The sequence below is a fragment of the Balearica regulorum genome, chromosome 4 (assembly GCF_011004875.1).
Source record: "Balearica regulorum gibbericeps isolate bBalReg1 chromosome 4, bBalReg1.pri, whole genome shotgun sequence".
Taxonomy (NCBI): domain Eukaryota; kingdom Metazoa; phylum Chordata; class Aves; order Gruiformes; family Gruidae; genus Balearica; species Balearica regulorum.
The window spans coordinates 32,954,540-32,967,027 of NC_046187.1; the positions used below are offsets into that span (position 1 = coordinate 32,954,540).

At 38.4% G+C, this 12,488-nt stretch overlaps 1 protein-coding gene across 2 annotated transcripts in view; it reads right to left on the reverse strand.

Annotated features, from left to right (window-relative positions):
* Nucleotides 1-12,488, reverse strand: part of TNKS (tankyrase) — a 142,905-nt gene that overhangs the window by 23,012 nt on the left and 107,405 nt on the right. For both annotated transcript variants that reach the window (XM_075751681.1, XM_075751680.1), the window contains exons 12-15: nt 4,538-4,709; nt 2,818-2,897; nt 1,668-1,813; nt 508-673 (exon numbers count right to left, since the gene is read on the reverse strand). In XM_075751681.1, coding sequence (XP_075607796.1) covers nt 508-673; nt 1,668-1,813; nt 2,818-2,897; nt 4,538-4,709 — 564 coding nt within the window. The remainder of the gene's footprint in view (nt 1-507; nt 674-1,667; nt 1,814-2,817; nt 2,898-4,537; nt 4,710-12,488) is intronic.

Genomic DNA, 12,488 nt, shown 5'->3' on the forward strand with positions numbered 1-12,488 from the left:
ACTAATTATAATGAATATTTATTCCCCAGTATATCAATATGCATTTCCTCCAGGAGCTTGATAAATTATACATTAACATAACAGTTTTACATTTCTGACATGCCAGACACCATTTAGGACCCCCTTCAGTTACTGCTCTGTAACATATTCTTGCATAAATATTTACAAAGGTTTACTTAACTGCAGTAACTGTTCCAGAAAGGGATGAATACGATAAGGTGGGGTTTTTTGTATTTTTACACAAATTCAGCTGCTTTTTCCAGTGTGAGAGTCTTGTCCTACTTGGGTAATAGTACTAATACATGTACTGGAAAAAGTGACTGTACTGATGATTCTTTGCAAGCGCACTGACGTTATGCAAGAAACCTTCTGATAATTCTAAGATCAAAATTGATTCAAAGACACCATAAGGAACTCACTGAATGCATTTAACTTTACATTAATTAATCTTCAGCAAAAATAAACATATACACATTTAAAGACACATCTGAGAATTCCAGCACATACTTTTAAAAGCAGCTTGCAGATTTCATATTTTCCTTTTGCTGCTGCTTCATGTAGAGGAGTGAATTTCCACAGGTCTGCCACGTTGACAGAAGCACCGTGCCTCACTAAGAGTTCAGCCACTTCGTAGTGTCCATAAGAACAGGCATTGTGCAGGGGTACTAAGCCACTAATCAAAGAGAAAGTATTAATAGCTATAGAAAATAAAATCCAATATGCAATCATACAAAGTTGCAGTAGATAAAACTCCCACCAGACATTATCGGTATCTTTCAGTCTTTCCAATTTTTCATTTTCTATTAAAACATCAATTAAAACTTCATTATCCTCCTTCAGTTCTCATCCACAAGACTTTTAAATACTTAGGAAGTACCAATGTTACTACTTCCACAAGCAAGTAACTTCAATGCTGTTAACAACAGCCAAAAACTAAATTGCAAGAATCACTGCTGTTCTGGCTTTGATATTTGAGTATAAATTTCAGAAAAGGTGTAACTCTATACAATGGGTTTGAAGTGCAGTTATTAGGAAGCACTGCACACCTGATAGATACAGAAAGATACCCAAACATTTCTTTCAGGGACAGCCTGAAAATTCAGTATTGCAAATGAAATTTTAGCATTGGAAATGAATTATCCCCCACCTTGAATCAATATATTGGAATGAAAGATCAAACATAATCATGATATTCTACATGACTGCTTTGCAAATAATTTAAAAACCCGTAAATGATTCATATCATTTAACTGAATAACTAACTAACTAATAAAAGCTAACTAACAGAATTAGAAAAATAACCAGAGATAACTCTGGTATTTCACACCATGCAATCCAAAACGAACTTTAGATCACCTGAAATAACTTAAAGGCTGCTTTTAAGCACAACAAAGTCTCCAAAATGGGTAAAAGGGGGAATAGAAGGATCATGTATTACAGTGCCAGATATGTACTTGACTGGCTTTGCCAGAAAGCTAAGCATGCCTTACTGGTCTACAAATCTCCCTACAATGAAGTCAGAAACAATGCAGAACAAGAAGAAAAAAGAGAAAAATTTTCAAGAGAAAAACATAGAGGTTACCGAAATCAAAAACAAAATTAATAGAGGGGGGTAGAAGTCTCACACTAACAGAAAACAGCAGAGCATATCATGGACTGAAATGTACCCTTTGTCTTTGGCATGCACATCTGCCCCATGGTGCAACAGATACTCCACCACTGATACGCGGTTATATCCTGCAGCAAAGTGCAATGGCGTTGAATGACGGCCTTCCAAATCTCTACAATTCACATTCTGAGGGCTGCAAAGTTGCTGCAAAAACAAAAGAACAACCCAAAATCTGGTACAGAACTAAAACAAACAAAGATCCACAAAACAAACAAAAATAGTCTAACAAACAAAAAAACACACAAAAGAAAACCCCCGAACTACCACCTCAACACAAAATTTGATCCATTTATTATCATATACAAATTTTTAGAAGTTATGTTTCAGGAAATGTCTTTCCACCTAGGCAAAGTTAAAAAAATAGCTGCTCTAAATTTATGGTTGAAAGTACTTCTAACAAGACTTAAATGATGGAAGCAGCATGAAGACATTCCTAATGTATTAGAATAGGTGAGCCTCTAAATCATCAAGCATCAGGTTCAAGGCCATGTAACTTCCTCCAGATACGTTACCATTTCCAGCTTATGTTGACTTTAGAAATCTTGAAATACTGAGCTTGGCAGTCAAAGGAGCTGCTGGTGCACAAAACTGCTACTGTTTGAATATTAATATGTATCATGTTGAAGTTCAAGGTGAGAATCCATGCATAGAACAGTTGTCTGCTGTCTCAGTATGAGTACGAAAGACAAGCTCAAACCTTCCTGTGATGCTGGGATTCCACGGCCTGACCCTTCACCTTCTGATTAAGGATAGCTTAAAATGTGAAGCCTGCTACCTGTTAATACTTTTGTTTGACTTGCCTTCTGACTGAATCATATACCTGAGGCTTGTTTCTACTAAACTGTGATTCTGAGGACGACAGGGTCCACTTCAAAGAATTAAGGCTGCATCTGCAACATTGCATCTGAGTCCATGGAAGACATGACTGTGTGAAGGACTAGGAGATTGAACAACCAAAAACTCAGGAGAAACACCTCAGCACATCTTAATGCACTACTTTCTAGAACAAAAATGAAGAGATTTGCCTTCCCATTTTTTATGATTTACCATCCACTGGGCACTACTTCCACAACTCTTGTAGCAGAGTCTTCCACAAGCCTTGCGCGGTAATACAAAGTGGAAAATTAGCATGAATTGCTCAAACCTACCTTCACAGTTTCCAAGTCTCCAGCTTTGGATGCTTCTAACAACCGATAATCCACATCAGATGTACGCACAGGTGTACTTTCTACATAGGAAAAAAGATGGTTTAGGATTACTCAGGATCATTAAGTTATATTAACTTGTGCTCAACTTATTCTCCAAGCTGGGAACGGGGAAGTCTTGTCATTTGTAAAAATACAGCTGGAGTTGTGGTGTTCAAGTTCATACTGCTTAAATGGCTGAATAAGGAGCCTTAGTTTCAGTGTAAACTGGGCAGACAGACTCTAGAACTGACATTATTCTGCCAAATGGAATTTCAATGCTTTGCTACTCCCATGTATGGTAAAAATTACCATTTCTACATTTAAGAAATCTACATGCTCACTGGGACAGATTCAAAGTTTTGCTGAAGATCAAATGCACCTTTCTCAACAATGTCAACAACCTGCATGAGGCACCAGCTGTGAACTCAAGAGTCAGGTAACAATCTCTATCAAAACAAGTCCAACATTTAAAAGAAATATTTCTTTAATCCAATCTTACAAAAATGAACACACAGTAATATTTGGTAAATAATCTCAGCATTCATTTACTACCTTTGAAATACAGAGAACAAACCATCACCAACCCTACACTACATGCATTTTTTCAGCTTTTGAATCTTTCAGTCTTGAACACCTTCAGGGATGTTAGAGAAAGGCTGCTACCTCTCCAGTGAAAAGCAGTGCGGTATGACATCTGAAATTAATTTTCCTAGAAAAGGTACATCAGTGAAAAATAATTAATTCAAAATCCAATGAGTGTTTTCAGAATACTAGTTTTACTATTTTTAAAAATCAAACTCCTATTCTCTTTAACAGCAGGGGATATGTTTATTTTCTTCTGATTCTTCTCTCTCAACACTCATAGAGTCATGTGCATGTTTTAAACAGGTAATGCTACCCGTGTAACCAGCTATATGTAACCAGCTACAGCTCAGAAGTGGGAACACTTCAAAACAGTCCTTCCATGCATGGCTATAAAGAGCCTCTTTTTTTTTCTTTTTCCTTTTTTTCCCTGTTTTAAGGCAACATTGTTGAAAACACTGAAGGAAATGGAGTTTCTAGGTATCATGGGTCTTCTCATCTATCTGGGTATCTGCCTTTCTCTGACTACATGCATACCCCGCTGTAAGGTGAGTTACTTGCTGATGAAATTACTCTTCTCTCTACTTGCAAAAAATTCAAATGTGACATGGGCAAGAGGATGCAAACCTTCAAGCACTTACATGAAATAATAGCGGCACCCTCTTCAAACATCTATCCACCTTTTTAATGCAAGATATAAACAGATTGTTACCTAAACAGTATCCAGAGCACTTTCACAATAAAAATCTTTCTCTGCTAGACAAGCAGGAGATTTGAAGTAAAAGTTCGAATGGTTTGGCAACTATCAGTATTTTTGTGCCAGTAACACTCTGCTTGTGACTGCCAAGGAATGGAGTACCTAACAGGGTGGCTGATGAGAGGAAAAAGGTTTCTCACGTGTTCAGCAATATTCCAGTTGCCTTGGAACTTGTTACAAAAAACCCCCAAACTCCCCACATCTGCCTTCCTACAATCTCCCTGTACAGCAGCAAGCTCTAAATCCACAAGATGCAAGTCTCTTGCATTGAAAAAGAAGTAAGATCCACAAAGCAAAGGGAGAAGCTGAAGTTCAAATACACAAGCCTTTATTTGTACCCACCACTTAGAATCTGTTGCACTGCTTCATTTCCCATCTGTGCTGCTGTGAAGCCTTGTAAAGAGATGATGGAGGGATCAGAGCCGTAGTTCAGCAAGAGCCGGCAAGTTTGCAAGTGACCTGCTAACGCAGCCCTGTGCAACGCTGTTTGACCAAGTGTGTCCAGTGCATTCATCTGAAAAATTAGCAGCAATGTAAAATAAATCATCGTTATAATTAAAAGCCTGCGCCTGTCCCTTCCCTTAATAAGAAGAGCAATAACAAAAATTTTCTGGCATACAATTTTATCTATCAATCCCTCTGCATTGCAACTAAACAAAACCAAATGACAAAACAGGTAAACACTCCAATGTAAAGATAATTTCCTGCAGATGTTTTCCTGTCTTTTAACAATTCAGGTTATTTGTTTGCATGGCTAACAGACAACACAGGATTCCCAAAATCAAACTTAAAATAGTGATCAAGCTTTTGAGAAATTCCACAAACCTTGTACAAGAAAAGCAAAACTCTCACAGAAGAGGAGAAAGAGGTAAATAACTAACCAAACAATTCAAAGATCTTCCAGCTTTAAGAAAATTACCATCTGTCATCCTCAGAAGGGGAATTAACTCAACATTACTCACTACCAAGAATTAAAGCAAAACAAAAATGTCAGGTTAGAAATTCTATGAAAGAGTGGGGGGAAAAAAAAGGTTGGATATAAACAGTCCATTTCCTCATCACTTTTTGTACTTTTACAGAAATGTTAAGTATAACTGGATATAATTCTACTCAATACAAGACTATATGAACAGGCAAAATGGAGTACTGCTTTCAAAGAGTAAGATATAATGGAAACGTATCTGTTTGTCAAGATCTAACAGAGTGTCTAAATAACTAGAAGCATCTCCACGGGTTCACTATCAGAGAAAAGAAGAGAATAATAGCTTTAAAAAGTAGAAAAAAACCCTCCTGAAAATAACCTTTCAGGAAGATACTTTGTACCTAGCAGCGATTCATGACAAATTTAAATGCAAATATCCAACAGCGTTTTTACCGCTTTATGAAATACAGAACTACTCTACATTCTCTGCAAGCAACTCAGAACCTGTTATCTGTTTCCAAGCCTACAGATTGCAGGCTGTGAACTGCATGCATAATAGACTCTGTTACTGTAAAAACCCACCTTTTTACCTTCTCAAAATCTTTGTGGTGGCAGTGAACAAAGGTTTTGCTTGTTATTTCTCACCTAAAATGCAGCCTGCAAATCCTACTACCCTTCCATGAAAACTACTGAAAAATATTCTGGGTAAGACGCATATGCTGTAACTAAATGAAATTTAATTAGGGGGATAACTATATAGAAAATATACAATACCAGACAGAGCAAAAAAAATTAAGTAAAATACCTGCAATACAACAATATCAAGCCACGGGAAAGAACAAAGAACTACCACGTAAATAAAGTGGAGCATGATTCGATATTGTCTGAAATTCTTCTATATCCCCGAACAATTCTACAGACTGATAAAGCAGGAATTTCACAGATCACAAACCTCTCTTGCAGGAAGATGTACAGGAGAACAGTTCTGCTTTCCTCTAACCGTGCTCAGCTCATGCCACTCTAACAGGATTTCCCTAAAAGTTTTGTTTTAAATAAAAACTTACTGCTATCATAAATATTAACTAGATGCTGAATGTCCCAAATCCATCATTTTGTCCAGATGATGATCCTCATCTGTTTCAGGACACCGGACACCTTTCGCCACTGATAAGGGCACAGAGAAAAGCAGAAGTCTGGGGCTATACAGGTTTAGTGATAGTAAAGGCAGAATGAAATGAGACTTGTGGATTCTGGAAGTAGCTGATAACACTCCGTTTGCCCAAGAAAGAATCATAACTAACATCTGCTGTAACACTGAATTCCTATGTTAAACACGACTGTACTGAACAAATTGTTGAAGAACAGCAGCAAGGCACTCATACTCCACAATTCTATACTGACTGTGTACGTGGAAAAAATGTTAATATTCATTTGAAAAGAACACTGGCAGAGTCATCAGATCCATGATCTCACATGTCTTATGCAGGTCTCCTTTCACCTCCAAATAATTATCTTTGCCCACAATCGATTCTTGTGGCAGAAGAGCGCCTGCCATTTGAAAAAATGCCTGGTTACTTCTGGGACAAAGAGGGCTGCAGCTGACAGAGGGATCCATGCACCAAATGAAGCTGTTCCCTCCCTCAGAGGAGAATTAGGTTTTGCTGGGCAATTTCATAGGGAATATGTTCACTTTGAGGCAGATCTGCTCTCACCAATTACCCAACATTTGTCTAAAACCAACCCAAGAAAGTACTGCACTAAGGCTGAAAGCAACGGAATTTATTTCCAAATGAAAATCAATTTGAGCATTACAAATTGAAATAAAAACTGAGATTAAATTCTCATAAAAATCAAATCTGGTAAGACATATGCCTGGGTTAACCACTGCTCAATACTAAGTCTAAAAACATACGCCCTTTCAAATTCAAAGGTAAGCTTTAAACTCTGTTTGACAAAATGTAAAATACCCAAGGTCTACTGCCTTATCTGTGTGCTGAGAAGGCAGATAGTTCTGGCTGCACTAATAAAAAAATAGAGAAAGGCTGCACCTCTGCATTACTTTACAGACAAGTTTTCTGCAAGGAGTTAAAAAATGACAGATTTGACAGCTTTTATTCTACAGCACACTGCCTCTGGATCTGGTTTCTTCAACTTTTAGCATGAAAGCAGTCACTCCACTGCTCAAACCACAACATAGAAGCGGAATGCAGTTATCAAACGAGAAGTGTTTTTAAGTAAGGCTTTTCACGGAAAGATACTGTCCTATACGCTATTTCGCAATGCAGAATTCCTTCTGTTCTTTCCTTTTATCCTTTTTATTTCCTTTTCCCCATCCTGGAAAGATGCAGTAGAGAAATCAAAATGGTCATGTATCATCAGACACTGACGAGATTTTTTTCCTCCCTGCACTGCCGCTGTCTTGGAGCAGCGGACACAGCTACAGCAACATTCCCTTGGCTGCCAGGCATTTGTGGCAGCTCAAAAGCTGGGACCTGTTCAGGAAACCTTTTTTGCAAGACTTCATAAGCATATCAGCTTTCTGTTGGTATCAAATGTCCTAAATATCCTCCTACTCCTTGACACTAGAGCAGCACAAAATGCAACAGCTTCCAAGCACTGCAATTTTCTCTGTGAGATTGCACATTTTAAAAATCACATGTGAAACTTGTGCTCTGCCAGCAATTCCAGCATCACAATATCCTTCCCTGCAACGCAAGTGTTCTAACTGCTCTCCTGCTGCATTTGTTCTGAAGACAACTTGCAGTATGTCTTGTGTCTTTGTGCATTGCTAACAATAAACGGGCTAGGAGCGAAGAGGCGCTAGTGGCAATTTCAAGCTCCGTCAGAAGAGAAAAAAAATGAAAAAAAGAAAGGTCTAGTTCCACTCAAAGCTCCTATGTGATCCAGCCATATATTCCACAGTTGCCCTTTTGCATAAAAGCTTAAGATTAATGTCATTAAGTTTGGATGTCTAAGCAGTGAGAAAAGTTGAACAGATCACACAGTTCTCCATGTTGTTAACCATCATAGTCCAGAACCTGCCACATTTCTGAAAGGAAATTTAATTTCTCAATGCTTATTCTTTCCTGAGAAAAATCACATCTCTACCTGAAACATTAGAAGCAAATGTATTATGCAACAAGGTTATTCAAAACCATTTAAGTCTGTTGTGTGGGTCTAGATAGATGGTGACTGTTTTCAAATTCTTGATCAATAAAGGCTGGCAACATGCTACTCCAGTGCACAGAAATAATTGTAGTATGCAAAGATCCATAAAGCAAGATCCTTCTAGCAGAGCAGAATGAAGCATGCTACCATCATGATCAGGGACACTATCTAACATGACCTCAGGAAGGCTCATTTTAAGATTTGACTGGACAGGGTGCTGGGCCATCTTGTCTAGACATAGCTTTTGCCAAGAAATGTTGGACCAGATGATCCTTGAGGTCCATTCCAACCTGGTATTCTATGATTCCTCTTGCAGAAGAATAGTTTCAACAGTATCCTTTAGAAACACGACACAGTTAAACAAATTGCATTCATTACATCTCTACATTTGCCCAAGATATCAGTGACCTTCCATGCTTGCAGGTCTGCCTTTCCAACAATCACTCCAGTTCAGAAAATACTTTAATCCTTTTCTTCTGCACTCCTAGAAAGCTGAATGTCTTTCTGAACATATTAAATTTCCCATGTATCTGCAAATTCAGACAAGGAGCTAGTTATAAGAGGTATCAAACTATCTGGCAATACAACAAAACAGGATGAAAGCCACTTTTTCATTAGTTCACCACCTTCAAATTATTTTCTTTTCAAACAAAGGATTTTGACCATCTTCAAAGATACAATCGTGGCACTCAAAGATTTGCTCATGGGTCTAATGAAAAAAATAGTTTATGTTTGAGGATTCTTTAAAGATGCTCTGCTTTTATTTTTCATTAGGTACTTCGAGGATATTCAACATCAAATAAGCAGTGGTGTGAAATGATCTTTCATATTGCAGATCAGGTGAACAAGTAAAAACTGAGTGTGGCATTTAAAACTACAGACATTTATGATTAACATTCTTGAAGAAAATTGTAAGAAACTCCAAGGTTTCTCACTTGTGCCTTTGATGTACAGTTGACCAGTAGGTCAAGGGAGGTGATTCTGCCCCTCCACTCTGCTCTCGTGAGACCCCACCTGAGTACTGCATCCAGCTCTGGGGGCCCCAGTACAAGACAGACATGGAGCTGTTGGAGCGAGTCCAGAGGAGGGCCAGGAAGATGATGAAAGGGCTGGAGCACCTCTCCTATGAAGACAGGATAAGAGAGTTGGGGCTGTTCAGCCCAGAGAAAAGAAGGCTCCAGGGAGACCTTATAGCAGCCTTCCAGTACCTGAAGGGGGGCTACAAGAAAGCTGGAGAGGGACTGTTTACAAGGGCATGGAGTGATAGGACAAGGGGTAATGGCTTTAAGATGAATGAGGATAGATTTAGATATTAGGAAGAAATTCTTCTCTATGAGGGTGGTGAGGCACTGGAAGAAGTTTCCCAGAGAAGCTGCGGCTGCCCCATCTCTGGAAATGTTCAAGGCTAGGTTGGATGGGGCTTTGGGCAACCTGGTCTAGTGGAGGGTGTCCCTGCCCATGGCAGGGGGGTTGGAACTAGATGATCTTTGAGGTCCCTTCCAAACCATTCTATGAGTCTATGACAGTGAACGTCTGCAAACTCAAGTAACAAGTTAATGAAAATATCTTCACTGACCATGGAATAGGTATGGCTTAGACATAACATGCTGATGTGCAAGTGATGTGCACCAAGGACTTTTTCACAGCTGAAATTACAAATCTAGTCTGTGTTATCAGTAAGGGCCAGCAAGACACACCAAAATAAGCAATTTGTGGGTATAGGTTGACTCTTGCCAACACTAATGTTCTTAGAAGTATTTCTGTAAAGTAAGTCTAGATCAAGCACATGTTATTCAAGCAGTCCTTCACTTTTTATTACCATCTAACATACTTCAAACAGCAAATTTACACAGTGATAAAATTAAGGATAATTAAATCCAGCTCCAAGACCACAAACCATCCCTTGTTCATCCCAAGCAAATTCCCTAAACAGTCTTTACCATGCTTCAGTCTGTTGCGCAAAACAAGAAAAGCCTACTCAAACATACATACTTCACATGAACTCACTTTAGCTGTGACACAGGTCACAGCTGCTCCTCATGAAAACAGCAGTTTCCTCTCTATTGCTAAAAAATCACAAATTATTTTCAATCTACAAAACTTTACATGACTTTGTCTCCTCAATTCATTACTGGATTTTTTTTGTGGATCACCTGCCTGCCTTTTGGCACTGTATTTCAGAAGAAAGTTCCACTTTCTCTGAAGCCCCAGTTACTCAGCTTTTTCAAATTGTTACTCTCTCTATAATCAGTAGTGGTTTCCAGAAGGTAGATTAAAGCTGACTTGTATAGTACCTTTCCTTTGATACAAGAAATGGTTGCAAAGTAAAGAAAATATGGTAGGTGTCTCCCATGCACACTTCAGTAAGCATTTGATATGGGATCACGTGGGAAATTTTTATTTACTTTGTATGGAAAAATGGAGATTGGTTGAAGAACTTAACATATTGAAAGGGGGAGGTTTGTTTAGTGATTGGTTGTAGGATAATTTTGTTTTAATATTTTCATTAATGATCTTGACACAGAAGAACTGTGCTGAAGGGCAAGAATCCAAGAAATTAGCAAGACAAAAAAAATTTAGATTCTCTGTGTACTACAAGACTACAGGAAGGGCCTGAGTACTACTGTGTCATGTTTATTAAAAAGGCAAACATGATCCCAGTATGCATTAGTCCAGCATTTACATTAGAGATACGGAAGTGCCATCATATAAGGCAGTGGGGGAACGAATTCCATTCTTGTTGCCTGAGCTCCAAGATCTCCTCTTGCACTAGGAAAGAGGAGGGTTATAAGGATGATTAGGAAATGGCGACGTTCCCTTATGAGGGAAGACTAAATGTTTGAGGCTTTTAGCCTACCAAAAAAAAGGCTAAGAAGAATCAGTTTCTTCATTGCAAATACCTCAGAGAAGGAAGCATCAAAATTGAAAAGATGTATTTAAACTGCAGGAGAACTGCTACTCAAAGAACAAATGGGTATTCACTGTGAGGCTGCTATTGCAAGGGGACTAGATTGACTGGCTCGTGAAAACCCTCTCTTGTAAAAAATATGACTAGACAGGATCAAAGAGCCTAGTACATCTGAATATCTTATGAAGTAACTAAAATTCAAGGCACAAAAAGAGTAAACAGGAAGAAAAAGCTTCCAGAAACACAAAAGGAAAAAATCAAAAACCTGTATCATGCTTCAAGGATTAAAGTTGCCATGTCCCAACAATCAGAAACAAAGAAATATCAATGTTAAGAGTGTCTGATGAACTGAATGCCTACAGCCAAAGCATGAGCAAGAGGTCAAATGACAATATACAAGACAAACATTTTAAAGTGATTAAGTATGTCTAGTTAACTAATTAATACCCTAGAGCATATCCCATCTGGGAACTTCAAAGTGCTTCATAAGCCTTAATGACCTACTTCTCATGAATAACCATAATTGCATTATGTACTGTTCTACAGCTAAGGAACTTTGGACACCAATAAAAAGGGACCGGATTCATTGCAGTATGGAAATATAGGCTTAATTTTAACTATGAGTGGTCTCCTGCCATGCACTTAAGTGTTTTGCTAGTTCATAAATGTGAATGGCTATCCTCAGAATAACATTGCAAGCATACACCAGGATATGAACGAAGAATGGGTTTTAATGACCACCATGTACTTCTATTTACCGTCAATGGAAAAAACCAATGGAACACACCACTCAGCATGGTTCTGCAGATAACTGTGGGCAACTCACCACCATCCCTCAATCCACAAGTGACTCATAGATCATGATTTAAGAACCCCTGCTTCAGGACATAAAAGAATTAAAAGCTATCATCAGAATGTGCTGCCGACACAAACAATAAAACTGGACCATTCCAGTAAGGATGACATCTTTGAGCTTATGCCTAACCTGGCTACACAGGGCTAGATTTTCAAGGGAGCACTAATTTAAATACCTACAGTATAGCAGCAGGCTTTCCAGAAACGCTCAAAACACAGAAACTCCAGCATGTCCAGTTCAGGGCCTACCCAAATACCATCAGTACTGAATTCCTGTGCAAAATCAGATCCATAAAGCCATCAAGTATCTATTCCTACAGCAAAATGATTTTTTTTCACTTTCAGTGCATAGTTATGCTACTAAGAGTGAATCTGGGAAAATTATATTGAATGGTTTTAATGACTACAGTGGAGATCTCTGGCCCTGCTTTCCTCCCCCC